This window comes from Thunnus albacares, chromosome 5 (genome assembly GCF_914725855.1).
Source record: "Thunnus albacares chromosome 5, fThuAlb1.1, whole genome shotgun sequence".
Taxonomy (NCBI): domain Eukaryota; kingdom Metazoa; phylum Chordata; class Actinopteri; order Scombriformes; family Scombridae; genus Thunnus; species Thunnus albacares.
The window spans coordinates 32,757,051-32,782,672 of NC_058110.1; the positions used below are offsets into that span (position 1 = coordinate 32,757,051).

The 25,622-nt window shown below is 44.3% G+C and overlaps 1 protein-coding gene across 2 annotated transcripts in view; it reads left to right on the forward strand.

Moving 5' to 3' along the window:
* Positions 1-25,622, forward strand: part of plxnb3 (plexin B3) — an 86,616-nt gene that overhangs the window by 36,744 nt on the left and 24,250 nt on the right. The window contains exons 1-3 of one of the 2 annotated variants that reach the window (XM_044350418.1): positions 617-771; positions 20,781-21,200; positions 22,860-23,592. In XM_044350418.1, coding sequence (XP_044206353.1) covers positions 20,797-21,200; positions 22,860-23,592 — 1,137 coding nt within the window. In that variant the 5' untranslated portion in view covers positions 617-771; positions 20,781-20,796. Of the gene's footprint in view, positions 1-616; positions 772-20,780; positions 21,201-22,859; positions 23,593-25,622 lie in introns of those variants that run through there. The other variant, XM_044350417.1, reaches the window with a different exon arrangement.

Consider the following 25,622-nt stretch of genomic DNA (forward strand, 5'->3'; position numbering starts at 1 on the left):
TTTGAAGACGTCACTGTGTGTTTTAAGAAATTATAACACACATTTTTCACTATTTTCTGACACTTTATATACAAAACATTTAATCGATAGTAAAAATAATCGTTACTTGCTGCCCTTCTAGTAACGACGTATTTTGAACTGTGGTCTGAAAACTGTAAAGTAAAGACAAAAACCAGTCCGACACACACGGCGCCGTCTATAGAGACAGATAGAGGGGTGTGGTGTCGTTCATATGAAACCTATAAAACACTCACAGCTGCACTGATTTACTGCCTCACTCTCTCTCTCTCTCTCTCTCTCTCTCTCTCTCTCCAACTTCACGCCTCAAACTGCTGATTAAATATTAAAGACTCTGACCCCGCCCCCGCCGGACCCCGCCCCTGCATGTATGTGTGTGTGTGTGTGTGTGCAGCCAAGCCCCGCCCCCCCTCTATTCCCACTGGGTCTCTCTCTCCCCCTGTGCGTGTCTATGTCTCTCGCCCTCTCCCTCTCAGAACAATGTGTCGTTCACAATAATGAGATTACAGCCGGCTGCAGCCCCGTCCTCCCTCTGTCGCTGCCTCTCTCTCTCTCTCTCTCTCTCTCTCTCCTGTCCTCCCCTTCCTCACCCCCCCCTTGTCTCTCTCTCTCTCTCCCTCTCTCTCTCTCCATCTGTCTGTCTCTGGTTGTTCGCCCCTCTCTCCCTCTCTCTCGCCCGTGTGCTGCTTCTTTCAGTTCTTGTCGTCTGTTATTTGGAGGAATGAAAGAAAGACGGACTGTTTCCTGAATGAAGTAAGTGTCTCTCTCTCTCTCTTTCTCTCTCTCTATCTCTATCTCTGTGTGTGATGAAGCTTTGATTGACAGCTGACTCTCGTTAATTGTGCTGTGATTCAATTAGTGGGGCAGGAATCAGATCAGTGGTAGAGGGGACTGTGACTGCCTCTCTCTCTCTCTCTCTCTCTCTGAGTAAGTTCCCTCAGACAGAGCAGAGAAACGCGGCTTTATTCACAAACATCATGTGGAAGTTGTAGATCATATAGTATCTTCATTAACACCAGTAATGTCTTTAATATCTGCGGTAACATGTTTTATATCATCTGTATCGTCTCTGTAAAAGCATCTGGAACATTCAGCACCTTCTGGTGTCTCCTACTAAACTCTAAGTGCTGCCATACTGCATGAATCCAGTCTTTGTTTTAGATTCACGTGTTTAAAGATAAGAACACGTTAACAGTGTTTTAACAGAAACTAAACTCTGTATTTCTCCTCTATGGAAACTATTTTCACTTTTGAGGAAGCAGTAGAAGCAGTTGTACCTTTAGAGATCTCTTACAACATCACTGAGCTCAAACATGAATCCTTTATGACTTCTTTAAGTTTGAGTCATCAGGCCAGAGTTTCGCCGAGAAAACAAATAGAGGGAAGTTTTATCTAAGAAACGTCTTCACCGTCGTCCGAGCAAATCGATTAATGATTAACACATGAATCAATAGCCGCGTCCCTGCCTCGTCTGTGGAAACGCTGCAACTATCTCACAAGATCCGCATCTCGTTTTATTTATCTGCTTCCTGTAATAGTTTGATTGATTGTTGAGATAATCTGCGCCGCTGTGCTGTGTGTTATTCTGTCGGAGACTTCGCTCTCTCTCTGTTGTAAAAGCTGCTGTGTGTGATTTTTTTTTTTTGGTGTCGATGCAGAACAGACTCGGCTGCTCAGGTTGTTAACAGAAGTCAGGATCTTCAGTGGAAGCTGTGTTTTCAGATTCGCTCTGATGTGTCAGCCTCACACGTACATGAGTTGATCCGGGGTCTACAGTTCAGATCAGCTCAGGTGTATCCAGACTGTCTGTCAGACTAATCACAACCTGTCCGTCAGTTTCAGTCAGCTGATGTCAGCAAACTGGGCGCTGTGAAGGTGTGAAGCTGCAAAAAAAAAAACCCTCAAATGTGTCACCTTTTGAATCGAGCCGTGCAGATTAGTTAACACAGGAAGACAAACAGGGTTTAAGTTAGCGTCTCAGCCTGGTGTGGTATGATGATGTCACTGTGAGGAGGAAAAAGGTCTTAACACTTCCTCTTTGTTCTCTACATCTTCACTGATGGACTGTTTTTAACCTCTAACACGCGAGCAAAGTTTCATCCGAATGCTTACATTTTAACAGAATTTCCAGAAAACCTTCAAAAGTAAAATGTAGTGAATGTTCGTTTCCGTCCGCTCCTGATGTGTTGAATATTAGGAGACAGTTGGTGCCATCACAGAAGAAGAGGACACAACGAGATGACGTCATTAAAGGAGCGGCAGTTAAAGCTCAAACGATGGAAAATTTTCTGTTTGTTTCATGTATGGATTTGAGGAAGGTCACCGTCTCCTCATCGCTCCACACAGATCTGATGTTTTCATCTCTTCAGTGATGTCATTTATTCACTCAGCACTTTTTACACATATTTACAATTTCAAAAAAAATCCACTCTGGTTTTTATGTGTAAATAGAAATAAAATGAATAAAAACACAAAATCTGAGCAGCAGAGGTGCAGACTACATTTCCCATAATGCACCCGGATAGCGCCTTTCATTAAAGCCTCCTTGCAGGTAAACAGCCACAGCTCCTTCTGTCAGAAATGTGATATCATGATGACATCACGATGACATCATCAGGCCACAGAAGACATCATACAACAGTTTTCACTGAGGAGGAATAAACTGGACTTCAGTTGTGAAATCAGTGGAACGAACGTTTAATCGTCTGGAAGTTTAGAAATCAAACCGGCGACTTTCTGCTCACACGCTGCTGCGCTGACCGTCAGTGTTACTGTCACATGACTCACAGAAGGTTGTCTGCTAATGGTCGGGTTGATGGTTCGATACTCGGCTCTGACACAAAAACTAAAGACTTTCCCGCCTAGTTTTCATCAGCGACATTTTAGTCTCGTTTTCAATTTTTACGTCCTCTTAAACTCCAGCTGTGTCCATCTTTGTTGTGTCCAGTTACCATGGTTACAGGTGATGTTGTGTTGCTGCTTCTTGTCTAATTCTCGTTTCACTCTTCTGTGAAATAAGGTGGTTCAGGTGCAGATGTGAGCTGCTTCTGGTGCAGATGTGAGCTGCTTCTGGTGCAGATGTGAGCCTGTTCTGGTGCAGATGTGAGTCTGTTCTGGTGTAGATGTGAGCTGCTTCTGGTGCAGATGTGAGCTTGTTCTAGTGCAGATGTGAGCTGGTTCAGGTGCAGATGTGAGCTGGTTCTGGTGCAGATGTGAGCTGCTTCTGGTGCAGATGTGAGCTGGTTCAGGTGCAGATGTGAGCTGGTTCTGGTGCAGATGTGAGCCTGTTCTGGTGCAGATGTGAGCTGGTTCTGGTGCAGATGTGAGCCTGTTCTGGTGCAGATGTGAGCCTGTTCTGGTGCAGATGTGAGCTGGTTCTGGTGCAGATGTGAGCTGGTTCTGGTGCAGATGTGAGCCTGTTCTGGTGCAGATGTGAGCTGGTTCTGGTGCAGATGTGAGCCTGTTCTGGTGCAGATGTGAGCTGGTTCTGGTGCAGATGTGAGCCTGTTCTGGTGCAGATGTGAGCCTGTTCAGGTGCAGATGTGAGCTGCTTCTGGTGCAGATGTGAGCTGGTTCAGGTGCAGATGTGAGCCTGTTCTGGTGCAGATGTGAGCCGGTTTTTGTGCAGAAATGAGCTGGCAGGTTTGGTTTTGCGGGTGTTGTGGGAGGAGAATCGGCGTCAGACCAGCTTCGGACCGATGTCGGCACCCAGATTCAGACAGGATTATAAATCACAGACTTGTAATCCATGATTTCACACGTTGTAATCAGATGAAATGCATCATTAAATAAAAATACGAAACATGAAATTGTAAAAGTGAAACAGTGACGAGCTGCCGGCTGTCGTCACAGAAACTTTGCAGCTGGACATCGATGAGACCGGACGTCTGTTGACAGCAGCTTCAGTTAAATATTATTATTAGTGTTTTAGGTGTGAGAGAAATAAGAAGTGATGCACCTGATTTCTGGGCTCCCTGCTCTCTTCCCATTGGCTAGCGGACGTGAGGTCCACAGTCTGTTGGAGATGACGGAGGTTCAGTTTTCCGTCTGCTGATGGAAGATAAATGTTCTTGTGTTTGTTTAGTTTTTATCTGCAGTGACTGAAACAGTTAAAGGATCTCCTCCCTCAGTTTCTCCTCTAGTTGAGTCTCTGTTGATTAAAGTTCAGACCCCTCCTCCTCCTCCTCCTCCCTCGCTGTTATTACAGTATTCAGTCATTTATTGCCCCCCCACCTCCTCCTCCTCCTCCTCCTCCTCCTCCTCTTCAAAGCCTTGTTTTAATCTGTAAAAATTCTGCTCTCATAAACACATTATGGAGCACATTCACGCCTGTTAACTTCTGAAAGAAGCAGAGAGAGACAGGGAGGGGCAGCACAGAGACGTGCAGCTAAAATACAGACTGGTTTGGTTTTTAATATCACTGCACCTCCTCGTCCTCCTCAACACATCCACTGCGTCTCCACCCTGATTATAAAACCTTGTGTCTTCTTTCTGTGTTTCTTCATCTTTAATCATCTAAATATCGCTTGACATGATTTTAATGTTTCGGTCTCTCAGTCCAGCTGTTGTCTTTGACTCGTCTTTGTGTTGGTTGTCATGACAACGGAGTCAGAAGCAAACGTGTGATTTAAAGGAGGTCTGAGCGCAGCAGCAGCGGTGGTGAGATCTGATAGACTGATGTGTGATCAGTGTGCTCCTGCCGGCTCTCTGATGGTAAACTAGTCTCAGGTGAGGGGTCAGACTAACACCTGGAGCCATTTCACCGCCGTTTCCTCTCAAACTCATTCAGCAGCATGTGAGACTCTCGTTTATCTGCAGGTTTCAATTGACCGTCTCTTGTGAAGCAGTGACTGTGAGATCAGATAAATTATCAGGATGCGGTTAGTTCATGATGTGGCTGTAATGAGCTGTGCAGCCTACAGGAGGCGCCGCCAGAGACTCTCTCCGCTGCTCTGCTTTAATGCATCAAGGCGAGTTTCCAGCTTCGAGTGTCGATGTAAAGAACCTGCGAGTAAAACTGTCAATGTGACCTCCCGCTGATCAAAACCACTTACACACTCTGCTAATTGGAGAGGAGGACCCATCATATGTGCGCAAACCCACACACATGCACACACACACACACACACACACAGACAGAGAGATGTGTGTGTCTGAGAGAAAATGAGTGTACAAGCAGAGAGGTGATGGGCGTTAATGATATTGATGTTAATTCCATCACTCTGTGTGTGTGTGTGTGTGTGAGTGTGTGTTAGTTTTTCAGTATCAAAGTCTTGTACTTATTAATATTTAATGGTCGTAGTGATCAGTATTCAGTTTGTGGCTCCAATCAGCCTGCAGCTGCTGCAGAGGACTCCTGCAGTAGAACACAGTAGGGACATGTACATTAGAGACACTTACAGTAGAACACAGTGGAGACACTTACAGTCAGGTTCCGATTGGGAAAATGAGTCCCCGGCAATTTTCATCCGGACTGGCCCCATTTTTCCCAACATACGCACTTATGAGTTGCATAAAGCAATATCTGTAAAATGTAGACTAAGCAGTAGATATCAAGTTGACACCTAAATAGGTTTACCTACAGGGTTTCATAAAATAATGTAATAAATAAGTAGATAACCTAGAGGAGAAGTCAGTAGGATTTTATTTGTTAGACAGTCGATATGTGCAGCCCAACTCTTGGTGCACTCATGCTACATAACTTCATAAATAAAACAAATATGACATAATCATATGTCATGAATGTAGTCTATGACAAAATGTGATGCTGTCATCGTAGTGTCTGGTTTGTTGCACATGTTGAACTGTGGATGCTGAGTGTGTGCTGTGTACTATACTAAAACTCAATTATGAGTTTTATGATGATCTGGAAATGTGATGAATGCTGTTTATAGTCATTAGTCCGACATTGTGTTCACAGCTGATCTGATGCGATTCACACATCAAGCTTAACAGTCAGGTTTTCATGCTACCGACAGTATTTAAACGTTCATTCACTGCTATTGTCAGGTTGTGACAGGCAGCATGCTATTGGAGTGGACCCAGAGTGACTAATCAGCTGACTGATTTAGAAAAAATTAGCATAGGACAGCAGCCTTAAGCAGTGAATAGAATAGAATAGCATGTCTTACCTTAGATGATAAGAAGACGTCTCATCAGTGTTCTCTTCTCTGCCATTTCGTTGATTATTCCATCAGTGTCCAAAGCCATAAGAACATCTTTTTCTGTAACTATAAGCATGAACGCTTCAAGATGTGGCGCTCTGTGATCTATTCTTGATGAATTTTAAAGTTGAAAAGCTGCGCTCACATGCCATTTGCGTAACGGAGAGGGTCACGTCCGGAACACTACTGTTAACAGTGTCATTACATGAGCTAACGTTAGCAGTATCACCTGCTGGAGGTTGTCATGCAGCTTTCACTTGTCCTCAGCAGCAGCCTCCTCTTCTTCTTCTTCTTCTTCATCTGTCCAGACTCTTTCCTCCTGCTCTTCATTTGATGGTAGATTGTTAATGTTATCACTGCAGCTAGGCATGCTAACGCTAACAGGATTATGCGTGGCAGTGGCGTCGATATTTTGATTTTTTTCTTTTTCCCTGTGACCTTTTCATCTCCACCTTTATGATTTTTGGGACCTTTATCCATTCGTATAGGCTGGCGTTATGTTCACTTCAAACTCCACACTTTCTGTCTTGATTTGATCATTTCCTGCTTGACCTCTAACATTAAATGGACGGACGCACCACTTGAAGGGGTGATTGGAGGACAACAGTAGCACTGCCTGCACCTGCCCTACAATATAGCTATCCTATTGACGATCGGGACCTTGTAACCCCCGATCAGATTAGCTGTTCCAACATGAAGTGGGCTGCAGCTGGCAGGTTGAATTTTTTTATCCCACAGTTTTTTTTCCCACATTGCTGGCGGCCTTGCAGCACATCTGGCGTTTGCCAGACATCCACTCTGAGCCTGCTTACAGTAGAACGCAGAGACACAGCAGAGGCACAGTAGAGACACAGTAGAGACACAGTCGAGACACTTACAGTAGAGACACAGTAGAAACACACACAATAGAACACAAAAGACACTTATCAGAAGAGACACATTAGAGACACAGTAGAGACGGAAGAGAGAACAGTAGAGACACCTATGGTAATAAGTGACAGAACATCATCGTGTTGCTTGAGTGAGTAAATGTTCTGTACATTGACTTTATTCTACTGTCAGATTCGGTAGAGTTCAGTAGATTCAGTAGAGTTTAGTAGATTCAGTAGAGTCCGCTGGAACAGACTCTGGGCTTTGTGTCCTCTGAAGTATGAAGGAGACTTTTATTGGAAAAAATTACAAACTTAAAATGTAAATGTTGTAATTTTTTGTCTTTATGTGCAGAAGTTTTGAATGGATCTGAGCGTATCGAGGAGAGTGTCGAGGTTCCAGGGATATAAGAACCATGTCGATGGGACATTCTGAGCCTTAACATGTATTGATAACGCCAAATGAATCATTGATTTGATCACTTTGATTGATTTGCTGATTGTAATTAGTCTGTATCAGCCAGCAAGGATCAATACGTTAAGTGACATCAGAGTTACATGGAGACATCCAAACTACAAACACACTACTGATGTGGGATGTAAAACTATACAGCACCGTGCAAAAGTTTTAGGCACTAAAAGTAAAGTGAGGACACTTTCAAAAATAATATCATGAACAGTTTGTATTTATTGTTTAACTTCATACAAAGTCCAGTAAACAGAATAAAATTTAATCAGATCAATATTTGCTGTGAGCAGCTTTGCCTTTAAACCAGCAGCAGTTCTCCTCAGTGTTTCAGGTTCTCGGCAGGTCGGTAGTTCCTGCATCTCGGAGAAGTTGCCACAGTTCTTCTGTGGATTTCGGCGTCTCAGCTGCTTCTGTCTCTTCCAACAAGTCCTCCAAATTAAACAACCAAATACGTGGTTTGATCATGTGACTCCAGAACAACACATAGCAGCATTTTTTAATCCGGCGCCTCTATCAGCAGTAATCAGCAGGATAACATCATGTGTCTGTGCTTTCCAAAACCGTTACACATCACTGTTAAAGAATAATGATGTTTTATGATGTGACAACACTGTGGTTTAGGTCTGGTTAGACACAAAAACCACTTTGTTAAAGATCATGGTTTGGGTTAAAATGATCACTTTGTGAAGGTTAGAGAGGTGTGGTGGTGTCAGTTAAAGCTACTACGTCCTTAAAATTAGGAAACCTTTCTTGTCATGGCTACAATAATAACCACAGGGTAAAGGTTAGGGGATGATTGTTACACTTTTTCTATTTTCTCTTTCCTGTGGCAAAGTCCAAAATTGGGTTAAAACATCCACCCAACTCATTACCTCCAATCTGTTCACATATATCTGAAGTGCAGCACTGCTCCAGGTCAGAAGGACTGCAGCCGCTAGATGGCATCTGTGACTATCTGTCATTTCGGAGCGACTGACATTACGACCTATTATGTTGTTTTTCTTGGGAGGGCAGTGTTGTCTCTTCATGTTAATCCCAGACTCACTCCATGATGTTGAGATCAGGGCTCTGTGGGGGCCAAAACCATCTGCTGCAGGACTCCTCGATCTTCATGTTCCTGACAATAGTTCTCCGGGCTCGTTGTCATGCTACAGAATAAATTTGGGACCAATCAGATGCCTCCCTGGTGGTGTTGCATTATGGATAAAAATCTAAACATGTAAAGTGTTTATAAAACTTTTGAGGAACATTTTCTCGTTCACTTGAATGAGAAAATGTGTCCAGACTTTTGACTGGTACTGGATATACGGGTATAAACTGTAGCTGCAGCTTCCTAAATGTAATGACCGTTAATTCCTCAGAGTTTCGGATATTTTTAGACTCCTGCAGGGAGAACCGAGCCTGTGCTGTTAATCTGCTGTGTATTCTGCTGTTATTCACTTATTATTCTGATCTTTGTGTCCTGGATTAAACTGAGGAGAATCTCTAATTCTTCTTATTCTGATCTGATCCTCCTGTCAAACACGCAGCTCCGTGTTTACATCTGCTGTCAATACAAACAGGATTTAATCCAGATTAAAGACAGCGAGGCAGGAATAGCAGCTCTGCCGCGGCTTCATCAATAACACAAACTGGCATTAAGTGATGATTGTGTGACAGCAGAGAGTTGCTGTTTAAAACCCGGCGGATGCTTCGTCTGACTGAGGAGAAAAGAGGAATTAGCTCCATTCAGCTCGGATCGGATCAGAACACAACAGATAGCCCTGCTGCTGCAGAAAATAGTTCAGACTGAGAGAGAGGACACGGAAAAGTCCTGCAGTTTAACACACAGCGCGAATATATTATCATCTAACATGCTGTCAAACGGTCATTTTCCTCTGCTAGAACTTAACTGTCTGAAAGGTTCCTCGTGTCCTAAACTTTGAAGGACGAGTCAGAGTCTTTCAAGTCTGTCTTCATCCGACAGTCACATGTCCATGTGTCCGTGTAATGAGTTGTTTCTGTGTTTCATTGTTCCTCCTTTGATCTCTCAGCATGACTGGAAGAGATGGAGGACAAAATCACAGCCGTCCCTCTGACGTCTGCGTCACGCCGCTTTACAGCTTTAAATACTTCCTCTCAGAAAAGATAATGACAAAAGTTATTAAAAGTAATTTTGTTTTTAAAAAGAAGTCATTAAATACAAATTGTATTAAACAGAAACTTATCTTATCCTAGTCCCACTGCCACACCTCTACGTCTCCATGGTAACCGTGTAATAACAGGGCGCGGGGTGTTTGTATTTAAACAGCTCATTCTGGCCCTGCGGCAATGAGCTGCGTCACCACGGCGACAAATTGACTTCCTGTGGGGAAGCTGGTAGTGATGATGATGTTGATGATGATGATGAAGGTTTATGTACAGTCAGCTCTGACACACACACGCACACACACAGAGAAAAAGGCCTTTTTGGGAAATGACTTTTTTATTTAGTGACAACCGCTGACAACATCCATAACACACTTTAGACACAAACACACACACACTTTAAATCCCAGCGGGATTTAAAGAAAGATGTGTGTGTGTGTGTGTGTGTGAGTGCGCGTGCGTGTGTGTGTGTGTGTCAAGCTTGTCACACACCCTTGATGATATCAAACCATACTTGTCTCTGTGACTGCCAGAAAATATTCATGAGCTCACCGGGGGAGTGTGTGTGTGTGTATGTGTGTGTGTGTGTGTGTGTGTGTGTGTGTGTGTGTGTGTGAATAATAATAAAGCAGAACAGACAACAAAATAATCCTGAAGCAGAAAAAAAGTCAAAGAAAGAAAAGTAAGAAAAACCAAACAAAGAGAGAAAAATCAGGGAGGAGAAACAAACAAACGGAGACGGGTGGAAGTGGCCTTCTTTGTGTAGTACTGAAAGTATTTCTAGCAGGAAATACTGCTGTTCGTCTGTAGTATTTGTAGTACTTTGTAGTAGGTGTTAGTATGACTCTACCTGCTACCTCTGCATCTAGTCCCTCTACCTCTGAAACTATTAGTCCATCTACTCTGCAACTAGTCCCTCTACCTCTGCCCTAGTCCCTCTACCTCTGCATCTAGTCCCTCTACTTCTGCAACTAGTCCCTCTACTTCTGCAACTAGTCCCTCTACTTCTATAACGAACCCCCCTACCTCTGCAACTAGTCCCTCGACCTCTGCAACTAGTCCCTCTACTTCTGCAACTAGCTCATCTACCTCTGCAACTAGTCCCTCTGTAACTAGCCCCTCAACTTCTGTAACTAGTCCCTCTACATCTGCAACTAGTCCCTCTACCTCTGAAACTACCAGTCCCTCTACTCTGCAACTAACCCCTCTACCTCTGCAACTAGTCCCTCTACCTCTGCAACTAGTCCCTCTACCTCTGAAACTACCAGTCCCTCTACTCTGCAACTAACCCCTCTACCTCTGCAACTAGTCCCTCTACCTCTGCAACTAGTCCCTCTACCTCTGCAACTAGTCCCTCTACCTCTGAAACTACCAGTCCCTCTACCTCTGCAACTAACCCCTCTACCTCTGCATCTAGTCCCTCTACCTCTGCAACTAGGCCCTCTGTAACTAGCCCCTCAACTTCTGTAACTAGTCCCTCTACCTCTGTAACTAACCCCTCTACCTCTGCAACTAGTCCATCTACTTCTGTAACTAGCCCCTCTACCACTGCATCTAGACCCTCTACCTCTGAAACTACCAGTCCCTCTACTCTGCAACTAGCCTCTCTACCTCTGCAGCTTGTTCTTCTACCTCTGCAACTAGTCCCGTTACCTCTGCAAGTAGCCCCTCTACCTCTGAAACTACTAATCCCTCTATGTCTGCAACTAGCCTCTCTACCTCTGCAACTACCTCCTCTACCTCTGTAACTAGTCTCTCTAGATCTACAGCTAGCCCCTCTACCTCTGCAACTACCTCCTCTACCTCTGTAACTAGTCTCTCTAGATCTACAGCTAGCCCCTCTACCTCTGCAACTAGCCCCTCTACCTCTGCATCTAGCCCCTCTACCTCTGCAACTAGTCCCTCTACCTCTGCAACTAGTCCCTCTACCTCTGCAACTAGTCCCTCTACCTCTGCAGCTAGTCCCTAAACCTCTGCAACTAGCCCCTCTACCTCTGCATCTAGCTCCTCTACCTCTGCAACTAGTCCCTCTACCTCTGCAACTAGTCTCTCTAGATTTACAGCTAGTCCCTCAACCTCTGCAACTAGTCCCTCTACCTCTGCAACTAGTCTCTCTACCTCTGCAGCTAGTCCCTAAACCTCTGCAACTAGCTCCTCTACCTCTGCAACTAGTCCCTCTACCTCTGCAACTACCTCCTCTACCTCTGTAACTAGTCTCTCTAGATCTACAGCTAGTCCCTCAACCTCTGCAACTAGTCCCTCTACCTCTGCAACTAGTCCCTCTACCTCTGCAGCTAGTCCCTCTACCTCTGCAACTAGTCCCTCTACCTCTGCAACTAGTCCCTCTACCTCTGCAGCTAGTCCCTCTACCTCTGTAACTAGTCTCTCTACCTCTGCAGCTAGTCCCTAAACCTCTGCAACTAGCTCCTCTACCTCTGCAACTAGTCCCTCTACCTCTGCAACTACCTCCTCTACCTCTGTAACTAGTCTCTCTAGATCTACAGCTAGTCCCTCAACCTCTGCAACTAGTCCCTCTACCTCTGCAACTAGTCCCTCTACCTCTGCAGCTAGTCCCTCTACCTCTGCAACTAGTCCCTCTACCTCTGCAGCTAGTCCCTCTACCTCTGTAACTAGTCCCTCTACCTCTGCAACTAGCTCCTCTACCTCTGCAACTAGTCCCTCTGTAACTAGCCCCTCAACTTCTGTAACTAGTCCCTCTACATCTGCAACTAGTCCATCTACTTCTGTAAATAGCCCCTCTACCTCTGCATCTAGTCCCTCTACCTCTGAAACTACCAGTCCCTCTACTCTGCAACTAACCCCTCTACCTCTGCAACTAGTCCCTCTGCCTCTGAAACTACCAGTCCCTCTACCTCTGCAACTAACCCCTCTACCTCTGCAACTACCTCCTCTACCTCTGTAACTAGTCTCTCTAGATCTACAGCTAGTCCCTCTACCTCTGCAACTAGCCCCTCTACCTCTGCAACTAGCCCCTCTACCTCTGCAGCTAGTCCCTCAACCTCTGCAACTAGCCCCTCTACCTCTGCATCTAGCCCCTCTACCTCTGCAACTAGTCCCTCTACCTCTGTAACTAGTCCCTCTACCTCTGCAACTAGTCCCTCTACCTCTGCAGCTAGTCCCTCAACCTCTGTAACTAGTCCCTCTACCTCTGTAACTAGCCCCTCTACCTCTGCAACTAGTCTCTCTACCTCTACATGAACTTTGACATGAACCTTCACATTATATTTCTGTTGTTTGGTAATGAGATACCAGAGAGGATTTTCTCTCACTCAGTAAAAGACATCTGTTAATTTATTCAGAAAGGACTGTTTGAAGCAAAAGACTGAAAGAACTGAGAGGTTACAATGAGTACAAATTGTACAAAACACTTCAGATAGAACAGACTGCAGCCTTTAATATGGCAAACAGACCAACCTTTGACACGATGCCCAGATAACTCAAACATATAAGTGTATTCTTGTCTTCCTGTGTTGTTTAGAGTGTATGGGCGTGGCTCCTGGACATTCCTGTACTTGTATCAGTTATTCAGAAGGTTTAAAACCCTGTTTCACTTTGTACTCAATGACAAATATACACCTGTAGTAGGTCAACTATATATGTGTTTGTCTTTTGCCTTTGTCAATGTCAACTGTGAAGACACTGTAGTGTTGAGACGTCAGTCTGTTTACACTGTTGAAGGCTGCAGTCTTTCCTCTGAAGTTTGCTGATTCAGCTGCACATTGCTGAGAACATGTTTTTACTTTTTTTGTTGAAAAGTCTATCGTTTGAAGCTGAGCTCATTTTGTGTTTGTGTCGTCTTTATGCTGACGTCTTAGAGTATTGTTCCTTACATTCCTCGAGTTTCATGTTTCTATTATATCATTTGATTTGTATCAGCTTTCAGTCAAACTGTTGGATCTTTGGATCTATGATTGAAATGTAGTGGAGTCAAACCGTCACCATGTCGGAGCTGATGTGTTCAGGTCAGTTTTTGGCTGCCTGGCTCTGTGGCTCCTAGGCAGACAGAAAGTAGGGCGAGTACAATGTGTGTGTGTGTGGTGGGTGAACACACACACATACTGAGAGGGATAGTCCCAGAGAGCGAAAGACAAGAAATGAACAAAGAGAAGAAATTTAACTACACATACACACACACACACACTGGCAGCTGCATGTGTGTGTCGGATTGTGTCGTCTCTTTGAAGAGAGTCAAACCTCACAGATAATATGTGTCTGTGTGTGTGTGTGTGTGTGTGTGTGTGTGTGTGTGTGTGTTTTTATGTGTGTGTGTGCCGGAGGTAAGGCAGCCTGTAATCATCACCTCGACGTGTTGAAAGCAGCGTGTCCTTCATTTACATACAGAGAGAGAGAGAGGAGGAGAGGACCCATGAGAAAATTAAAAAAGAGAGAGGGGAGGAGGAGGAGGAGGAGGGAGGTGAGGAGGGGGGAGACAGTGTTGGGAGGAGGAGGAGGAGGGAGGTGATGGGAACAAAAGACGAGTGAAGAAAAAACTGCTGCGATTAACAAAGTAAAGTGCTGAATTTTTCACTGCAGACATAGAGGGAGTCGTCACCTGGAGCATCCATCCTGTTGCCATGGTTACCTGCAGTTTAGAACACCTTGAGCTCTGATTTTGAAACGGTGACCTGAACCAGGATGATAACAGACTCCTGACAGCCGCACATGATTTCAGGGGGTCCTTGAGAATGTTCCAGGTCATAGAGGAGGTTCCATGCTGCCTTGAAGAGTTTCAAGGGTCTAATGAGGCAGTTCCAGCTGTGCTTGAATTGTTCAAGGATTCTGGGCCCTCATTCCAGGTGTCCTTGAAGATGTTTTAAGTGATGGAGATCCAGGGTCCTTGAGAAAGGTGCTTGGGGATGTTCCAGGGGTCACTAAAAGAAGTTAGTGGTCCTGGAAGGGGTCACAGTGCCTTTAAATGGATTCCAGGGGTCCTTGAGAATGTTCCCAAGAGGTTCTAGTGATCCTTTAAGAAGTTACAGAGCTCCTTGAGGTGGTTCCAGGCTCCTTGAATGAGCTGACTGCTCACAGAGCCTCAGGCATCCGTTGCCATGGTTACCCGCAGTTTAAAATGTAGAACTGTGGTTGAACTGTTGACCTGAACCGGGATTGTAACACACACACACACTTGACAGCCAATCAGAGAGCAGGGTACTCTGTTGCCATGGCAGCAGGTGAAGGTGTGATGACGAGGAGACAACATCATCAGGTGTTGTTGAAGAAACTCTCGAACAGCTCGACGCGTTCAGGTGTGACTCGGGAGATGATGAGGTGTGAAGCTGTGAGCTGGCACGTCATCACAGCTGGTCGAGAGCTCCGACAGGTGAGCTGCAGGTGTGAAACAGGAAGTGAGACACAGCGGAGGAGCCCTGAGGTCGTCCTCAGTCTGCATTTGTTCCTTCCTCCAGAGTTTGGACTCCTCAAGTGAAATTGACAAGTTTGATTGTAGCGTACTCTGCTGTCTGCTGGTTCAGGTGGATTTTACAAAAAAATCATGATGTCAGTCATGTTTTCTAAATGAACACTCAGTCACTTCCATTAAACACCAGAAATTATTGGACACAGCTCCTATAATGAGACGTAGGAAAGGCGTGTGCAGGGTGGGGAGGGGTCTCTGAAGCTATTCAACCATCCGACACACAGCTCCGATGGAGTCTGCTGACCCCTTTAATGTCTCACGGTGTGACATGACATCAACCATTAGTGTTGTTTTATCTCTCAGAGGAACCGATGCTGAGTGTGAAACTGAAATATATATATAAGAGTACATGAGAGGACTGAACTGGGACACTTTCACACCAAAAGTTCATCCCTGTGCAGAACAAGGGCATTATTTATAGAAGGCGACTGTGTGAGAGTTCAACTTCAATAAACTCACCTTCACAACATGCGTCCGCTGGGTTTCTGACATCGTTTTACTGTGCAGAAAAATGTCGGGAAAGTTGATTTTGTGAGGTCTAACAAATGACTCTTACATGACAGAAAAGATCAGAGAGGATGAAGATACTTGGTTAGAAAATTCATGTTTAGTTTGTTTACCTGCTGATGAGTCTGTAGCATCGTTTCCTGCTGCTCTTCACTCTTCTCTCTGCCTCATAGAAACTGTTTTGTGTTTGTTTCATCTGAAACATCACCAGGAATAATAGATGTGTAGATTTCTGTGTTTCAGTCCTGAAGTGGAGACACATCCAGTGAAAGCAGAACTGTTTTAGTTAATCATGGTGAACAGATGATCGTCTGTGTCAATGTGGACCAATTGTCCGACTTCCACAGTCTGGGTGTGAAAGCGCTGTGTGAAGTCGCTCATTAAACCCAGCGGGAATCACTTTCATTCATCAGATTGGTGATTTCTGTCACTGTAATCAGAAGAAATGCATCATTTCATACAAATCTGCAACACACGATACTGTAAAAGAAACGTTAACACCAGCACCAAGCCGTCGGCCTTGTGTGTAGGCAGATCACTCCTTCTTTAGCAGTCCCTGGACGTCGACACGCTGCTCAGAATGAAACATGAGGATATAATGAAGATGTATGAAAGTCAAACAGATTTCATAGAGCAGAGGCTTGTAGTGTCAGGTTTTTTTTATTGAAGCAGCACGGAACAGAAAAGTTCAAACTGGAACACATTTAGTTTGTAGATTGTAACCTTTAATTTTATATGTTGGACATTGAACTGCTTCTACATACACTGTTAGATGCTGGTTTATAGAGATGGAGGCTCGTCTCCGTCCACCTACAGCTCTGATTCATCTGCACGAACACACAGTATTCTTTACACAAAGAGTGATAAAAAAAAAAACTGAATGGGCGTGGCTTCATCCTGAAAACACTTAAACCGTGAAAGATAAACACACCTTTCTAGACAGACAGACAGTTAGAGAGACAGGCAGACAGGCGGTTAGAGAGACAGAGGGAGAGACAGCTGGTGTAAATTCAGCGGATCAAACATGAATTCATTTTCTCTCTGAGTCTTTTCCTCATTTTTGACTTTAACGCTTCATCGCCTCCAGCTCTCTCTACCTCTCTCTCTCTCTCTCTACTCATTCCACTCCCTTTCTCTTCCTCTCTCGTCCTCTCGTCTGTCCTTCTCATAACCTCTCTCTCTCTTTCTCTCTCTCTCTCTCTCTTCTTCGAACTTTATTCTGTCTCTCGTTTACTTTCTGACAACCTACAACTCTCTCTCTCTCTCTCTGTTCAGCTCAATGAATTATAGATGAATCTCTCTCTCTCTCCATCAGGCTGAAGGAGGAAGTTATTACCATACTCTGTGTGTGTGTGTGTGTGTGTGTGTGTGTGTGTGTGTGTGTGTGAGGATGTTCAGTATTACCATGGAAATGTTGAAGCATGTGTGTTACAGTGTGTGTGTGTGTGTCCTGAGGCCTCAGTGTTTCCCAGCATGCACTGGGGGAAGTTAAACAGCGAGTGTTCGTTCAGAGTTTCTGTCAGAACCAACACGCAGCAGGAGGGAGGAGGGTGGAGCGAGCATGACTTCTACAGAGCGAGTGAGAGAGAGAGATGAATAGGGTTTTGTATCAGAGAGGAACATGCACTGTAAAAAAAATCAGCCTGAGCCTTTTATTCAATTCACTGGATCATAAGATCTTGTTTTCCTGAAAGACCTGAAACCAGACTGACAGCTAGCGCCCCCTGGAGGCTGCAGAGTTTATTATAGCCACGATATGAACAAATATCACTGCAAAAATCAAGTTATAAATGTCTTTAATTTGAGTCCATTAAAGGATCAGTCTGTTGTTATTCTCTGTTTCTTATCGTCCTGTTCAGACTCTCAATACTTTCTGACTTCCTGTCTGTGGCTCTCAGCCCCAAGACCATTGGACTAAACCTGCTAGCAGGTATACCGGGGTCCAAGCATCAGTAACTCAGAATCAAAGACTCACTGATCCAGCCGGAGAATTTTTTGCTTTTTTGGGACATTTTATATAAATGAGCTCTATTCCTGCTGGTTTGAATAATTACTGCATATAAAAGTTTAGTTGGCAGTGGATTTAAAGCTCCAAGCTCATTGGTTCCTACTGAAGACATAAATCTTTCAAAACACCTCACAAATTTATAGTTTCATGTTTAAGAAAGTCTCAGTAATTTCCTAAAACAGCCAGTCCATGTTTGGTCGGGACTATTTTCAGCGCCGGATGGATCCACGTTTGGTGCTCTAGTGTGAGTGTGTGTGTGGGATTGAGTCTAAACAAACTACAGTGTGTGTGTGTGTGTGTGTTCATGGTGATTAAGTGTGGCTCATTGCTGTGTTTTTGCACAACAATGAGTAAGAAGATAAATCACAGTGCTTGTTAGTAGATCAGTTAATTGTTGGTAGAAACAAGTAGAATATCGACAACTATATCGACTTTCCTTTTGGAGAGTCGTAGAGCTAAAAATGTAATTTTTGTCCTGAGGGTGGCGCTAGAGGAAGGGTCGTTAAGATGTAAAGGTTCCTCCTCTGGAGATCAGAGATGATGAAGAAAACAGCAAAACTAGTTTGACACCAGTTTAAAAATCCACTCTGTCATAAACTAACCAACCCACTGAAGGTTTGAGTCTTTCACTGCGTTGTCGTGGATACGGGTTTGTTGCCATGGTGATGTTTCTACAGGCAACTACAGTTTGACCGTCAGATGAAAAGTGTGAAGCTGCAAAATATTTTATTAATAACTTCAGAGAGAAACAGAAACACCCCCAAGACAAAAAAAGACAAACTGAGACAAACTGAGACAAAGAGACTGAGAGACAGAGATGATCAGTGTTCTGCATGCAGCACGTTTATTGTGCTTCTCTTGCTTTTTGTCTTTGAGTTGAATGTTCTTTGGTGGGTTTAAAATGTAAGTATTCGCCATGTAGCTCAGATTACAGATATGAGATACGTTTGGCAGGAAAGCAGAGCAGCAGCCATTAATCAATAGTTGATAATTCACCGTTTCAGTCGTTCTGTCAAACGTGCTGGTTCTAGTTTCTACAGTGTCTCAGATTTGCTGCTTTTCTCTGAATATCTTCGGGTCGAACAAAACAAGACGTTTGAAGATGTCATTAAGACGGTCTACTACTGTCTGACATTTTATAGACAACACAACCTATTAACTGAAAAAATAATCTGGACAATAAGTGATAATGAAAGATTGTAGGGTGTGACATGTAACTGTTCTGATACATGCAGAAGAATCATACATGACATTGTAAAAAATAATATCTCAGACACACTGAGGACACACTTACAAACTTTTAAACAGCTCAGGTTGACCTGGACGACCTTTGACCTGTAAATCGTGAACAGGACTGATGTTTGTGTGAGAGCAGATACATTAATCTGTCTGATAAACATTCACACTGTGTCCTTGGGACTGTAGCAGCTTTAATCTTTCTGCATTCCCGCCATCACACATGTCCTGTGTGTGTCCTCTGATAATTCCACATTCCTGCTTTTCTTTCTGTTGCTAAATTCAGTCTGCAGGACTCAGAGTTCTCTGCTCTCACTGCTAGCTGCAGTTGATTCTTAGCCATAGACTAAAAAATAATGGACGTAGCCACCATAACTACATGGACGTAACCCCATTGGTTTGCGGACCCCTGTTCTGAAGCTTTGAGTTCAGCACATGGATGTATAATAAGAGCTGGATAGGGCGCCGTCGCTCAGCCTTGCAGCCAATTTTTCCCAGTGGTCACTTGCGGTATTGCAGCGAAAAATCCCCCTGCGGCCCAAAAAGCATTTCCATAGACCACCGTTGTAAAAGAGACGCCTGTAAAACTGTTGACAGGACACCTCAAACTGCAAACAACGTCAATTATGACTCTTTCTATTATGAACTTTTGATCCATGGAGGTTTTATGATTGTAAAACTTTCCTCGAGCCGAGAAAAGCGCTTTAAAAATCTGTGATGTCATCACAATGTCATCACTACTGCGCATATTCAGTGGGTTGCACAACATGGAAGCAAACCCGGAAGCTAGATACTTTATTTGGCAAATGCGCCAGGCAAGCAATTCCTATAGGACTGAATGGGTGCCATTTTTAGTCCGGTATCCAGCTCTTATAGTACATCCATGGTTCAGCATTTTGGCCGTCGGCATCTTGGTGTTTTGGAGCCAGAAGTGACCATATTTGGATGAGAGAGTGGAGCTGACCCTAGTGCTAGCATTAGCTGCTAGCTTGATTAGCACAGTGAATTTTCTGTCTATGGTTAACTGCAATATTGCTAATGCTAATGCTAATTTTGGCTAGTGAAAAAGAGGCTTAAAACAAAATGTACACACCAGAAAAACTGAACAGTCGACTCCTTAGAGGGTCTTTTAGTACAACCAAGTACTGAACAAGCTGAACAAGACTTTTTTAGGCGACCAAGATGTTACAATTAACTTTCATGAACTGAAAACACACTAAAATAGTGACAGCTACGCCTATACTCCTATTCTAATCCGGGGTTACATACGTAACCATCGTTGTCACCATGGTAGAGACTTGTCAATTATAAGGTAGTCCCACCCTACAGAATATGCTACTTTATCGTCTATTTTACTCTAAATGGGACCATAATTTACAAAATGAACATCATGCTGTGTTGAAGAGGACTTGAGACTAGCGATTGAGACCATAAACTCATTAGGAAAGTGTTTATTGAGGAAATAAATCAAGTGAGAAGTAGGGTCATTTTTTCATAGACTTCATACAATCAGACTTCTTTTTGGAGTCAGTGGAGTCGCCCCCTGCTGGCCATTAGAGAGGATGCAGGTTTATGTCACTTCCACATTGGCCCCGTTTTTCAGACCTGGAGCTTCCCGCTTAGTGTAACCAAGACCACATCCCAAAAACCAAACCTGGCAGCCACATGTGGGCCTGAGCCAGTTCATGTTTCATCCTCCTCTAAGCCGACATTTAATGCCAGGTTCAGACTACACGATATTTTTGTCTGATAAGATGGTCACTGTGTCATATTAGCCAAACATAGGTTGCCATTTTTCCCGACCTGCGTGATGTAGCTGATATTTAGATCATCACTCTGTGTATTTTTATGTTTGCTTTTGACTTTAAAGTTTTGCACAGTGGCTGAGCTTCAGTGTTTTAATGTCTCTCTCTCTCTCTCTCTCTCTCTCTCTCTCACCTGGCAGGTAAAGAGGAGCTGCCATGTTGGCCTCCTCCCTGTCACTCCTCTTCTTCCTCCTTCTCCTCCCCCCTCCCTCCCTCCCTGCCGATGTCATCGTGACCTCTGACCCTTCAGTGCGGTGGGTGGAGCTACATGGCGCCCCACTCTCTCACCTGCTGCTGGATGCGGAGGCAGGGCGTCTGTACGTGGGCGGGGTCGACCACCTGTACCAACTCACCTCTGACCTGGAGGTGATGTCGCACGTGGAGACCGGCCCTCACCTGGACTCCCCAGACTGCCTGCCCCCGATCGTCCCCCAGGACTGTCCCTCGGCCACGCCCACTCACAACCACAACAAACTGCTGCTGCTGGAGACGGGGCAGGGGGCGGAGCCAGGAAGTGTGATTGTCTGTGGTTCGCTCTACCAAGGCATCTGTGACAAGAGGTAACGCCATTTACCATGTTGATGATTTGACATTTATTCTTTAAATCTACTCAGAGTTGATCTGGAGCTGTTGTCATAGCAACAAATCCTGAAGCCCAAACCTATAAGAGAACATTCATTTTCTTAGGATGATGAAAACTGTTGTAGATTAAAATGTTAATTACTGATCACAATATGTTGTAATCATCACAATTTAAGTTTCAAATGAAAAAGAGTTTAATACCTGTAAATAATAAAATACACAAAATCCAAATTTAGTTTGTAAAAAACAAAACTCAAATAAAAGTTACCGGCTGTAAAAAGACGGGTGGAACCAGAAAACATGGCATTTAATGTGATATTATAATGAACTTTGCGATTTAAACATTAAAATTCAATCAATTCATTTGTAATTGGAGTAAGTTTATGAACTATAAGTTAATTGTTTAAATCAGACTAATTACTGAACTGCTTTATGAGAGATTTTTAGTGACATTTTCTTAGTTTCAAGCCTCAAAGGCGAAGAACTCAGGTAGAACAAAGGTGATCAGAATAAAGTTTCATCAGCAGTAAGTGTATAATCAATAATCCTGCATTACCAGTTCTATGAAGACACATTCAGGAGAACTTCACTAATTATATAAGCACAATGTTGATCACCTGATTATGCTTCCACTGTACTCATGTTGCCTTTATTTTAAACTAAGAGCGCATTGAAGATACATCAAAGAAGAACAAGTCAAACCTCTGAAGTTAGAAAAATCAGGATCAATACGTTATTGATAATGGGCCTATGTCAGTTTTTTTTAATATTAAAGGGATAGTTCAGATTTTTTGAAGTGAAGAATGTATTTTAGCCACCTAAAAAAACAAAATCAGTTCAAGTGTTCACTATAATTAGAATATTTTCATGCTTCACCTTGCCGTCAGACAGCCCTCTCCTTTGGCACTACATTTTCTCAACAGTAGAACTTCCGTATTCCTACGCATGCTGCGCACTTTATTACGCTGCAGATCAGCTGTTTGTCAGAAAGTGCTGCTGTAATGCAGTGAGCGGCATGCGTAGGATTACAGTTCTACAGTTGAGAAAATGTAGTGCCGTGAAAATATTCTAAATATAACGAACACTTAAACTGATATTGATGTTTTTAGGTAACCTCATGCACCAGATGGTTTGTTACACAGAACCATCTGAGAAGTCTATGGAAACTGTTTGGAAAAGGGCAGGCACTTTCAAAAAATACTTGGCAGATGATTGGATGAACCATCTGTCTATCACCGTCTTACCTTGCGAGGCCGCTGGATTCGCGACGCTGGTTGCGCCGAACCTGACAAGATGGACTCTCACACGATCTTGTGATGTCGTGATCTCGCGAATCCAGCTGCCTTTTAGGTGGCTAAAACACGTTTTGCTGCTGCTCCTGTCCATAGCAGTGCGTTACTTAGCTTCCATGTCGTTACTCCTGTTTGCTTCTCCAAACTGGGAGCGTGTCGACCCAAATCTACTGCAGGTAATAAATACACTGACTATGGATAACTGCCTCACACAATCCCACTGCGAAAAGTCCGAACTATCCCTTTTACATGTCAGATTTTGAAAAGTACATGTTAGACTGGATCAGTTCATCCATATATGATGACGGGGCCCTTGAGTCTGATCTTTTCTCTTTTTTCCTGCAGGAGTCTTTCTAACATCTCTCAGCTCATCTATCAGACATCCAACCCTGTCGACACACAGTATGTCGCCGCCAACGACCCCCGCGTCTCCACGGTCGCCGTGGTAATAACTACCAAGAACAAGCAGGATGGGAGCAGGGCTGGCGGCATTCTGCGTTTGATGCTGGTTGGTCGGGGCTATACCAGTAAAGGTCCTGGGGATATCCCACCAATCACAACGCGGCGCTTGTTCCCGGTGGTCCCACCGCGCCGGGCGTTCTCCCAGGAGGAGGAGCTAGGAAAACTCGTTGTAGGAAGTTACTCCGAGTACAATAACCACTTTGTGAAGGCTGTCGTCCATGGCGACCACGTCTACTTCCTGTTCTCACGCCGGGACATGTGGCACAAGAAGGAGTACCGGACCTACGCCTCCCGACTCTGCACCTCCGACCGCAGCTTCTACTCATACGTGGAGGTGCCTCTTCTCTGCGAGGGCGGGTACAACCTGGCCCAGGGGGCGTGGTTAGGACACCACTCAGGTGAACCTGCCCTGTTCGTCGTCATGGCAGCAGGCCAAGCATCCACGCCCGTGGCAACAAGTCGCTCAGCTCTATGTGTTTATGGGATGGCGGAGCTGGACAGCATGCTGCGGAGAGCGCAGGAAGTGTGTTACACAGAAGGAGGACGAGGGAGCAGCGGACAGGATGAAGCCTACATTGAGTACGCCGTGTCATCAAAATGTCTGAAACTACCAAAGGTAAACCCAGACGCACGAGCAGGTCATATTTTCTGTTTCCGTAGCCAGTGTGGCCGATAACAGCTCAGTATGCAAAACACGAGTCACAGACAAGACGGGTTAGTCAGAGTCAGAGTTTACTGGCGGAAAAGCAGGAAATCAAAACAGGCAAAGACCAGAAAGGCGGGCAGAGTTCAACAAACAGGTGAAAAGGCTTACAGGGCTTACAACTACAGCTGGGATCAGTAAATATTCCCAACTGGTCAAACTGGTCTGCTGCTGAATATGTGACTGACGCTCACAGAGAAGGTCAAACTGAGGTCATTACCACACTGGAGCTGTTCCCAGCAGGCACTGGGGGAGGGCGGGGTCACAGGGGTCAGTTGTACATTCTCCAATCAGGATACAAAGATCCTTTTCTTTTCTTTTTCTTTCCTTTAATTTCCTTTCTTTCTTCCTTTCTGATAGTTTTTCCCTCTGTAATGAGACAAAGGAGGTTGTAAGTGAGTTAGTTTAAGACTGAAATAAATATCACAGAAGTAGTAAGAACTTTTGTCCAATATCAACATTTATTTGTTTATTTGTTTAGTCTTAAGTTAACAAGGACAGCCTCATTGAGATGAAACATTTTGAGATAATAAGAATAACAATCAGGTTTATTGCTAAGTAGGTTTACACATACCAGGAATTTGCCTTGATGTTCTTGTGGTGCGTAACAGTCAAAAATATACACAAAATTAAGTAATCCTAAATAAAATAAATAAGAAAGAATTTACAATAAAAGAAAAATGTAAAACATATTGTAAGTGAAAAGGATCTGCTACAGGTTTAAATTTAAATTATTAAATAGAAGAGAATGAGATGAATGTAGAAGATATTCACCCAGAAAACAGTATATGCAGTGTGTATTATTATTATAATAATAATTATATATATATTATATAATGCAACAAGTTGCATTAATGTAACACGCTACGTAGGATAAAAGATCACAAATGTGCAAATGCAAGATTGTGAGGTGTTACATTAGTATAACGTGTAATGTCCAGGAGGAGAGAGAGTCTGTGTCAGTGAGGGTTTCTGGACCTTGTTGAGGAGGCGGCTGCAGATGGGCAGAAACTGAAGTGAGGTTTTGGACCTCAGGCTCTTGCCAGAGGGGAGCGTTTCAAAAAGTTTATGTCTGGGATGAGAGGGATCAGCCATGATCTTTCCTAGTAGCCTCAGTGTCCTGGAGGTGTGCAGGTCCTGGAGGGACTGCAGATTGCATCTGATCACCTTTTCAGTACAGCGGATGATACGCTGCAGTCTGCTCTTGTCTATGACGATTGCGGCAGTGTACCAGATGGTGATGGAGGAGGTGAGGATGGACTCAATGATGGCGGTGTAGAAGTGCACCATCACTGACTTTGGCAGGTTGAATTTCTTCAGCTGCAACAGGAAGTACATCCTCTGCTGAGCCTTCTTGGTGAGGCTGCTGATGTTCAGCTCCTACTTGAGGTCCTGATGATGGTTCCCAGGAAATGGAAGGACTCCACCGTGTTGACTGGGGAGTCACACAGGGTGATGGGCACAGGTGGGGCTGCGTTCCCTCTGAAATCCACAGCCATCTCCATCTTTAGAGTGTTTAGCTCCAAGTTGTTTTGTCCACACCAAGTCACCAGATGGTCAGTCTCCCACCTGTAGGCGGTCTCAAATCCACCAGAGATGAGCCCAGTGAGGGTGGTGTCATCTGCAAACTTCAGGAGCTTGATGGTCTGATGACTGGAGGAGCAGCTGTTGGTATACAGACAGAAGAGAAGTGGAGAAAGGATGCGACCTTCAGGGGAACCGATGCTGAAGGTCCAGGAGTCAGAGACGTGTTTCCTCAGCTTCACGTGCTGCTTCTGGTCGTACAGGAAGTTGATGATCAGGTCAAGTCAGGCACATGCAGCTGGAAGAGCTTGTCCTGTAGCAGGGCCAGGATGATTGTGTTAAAGGTGGAGCTGAAATCCACAAACAGGATCCCGGCTTAGGTTCCTGAGAGTCCAGGTGCTAGAGGATGAAGTGGAGGG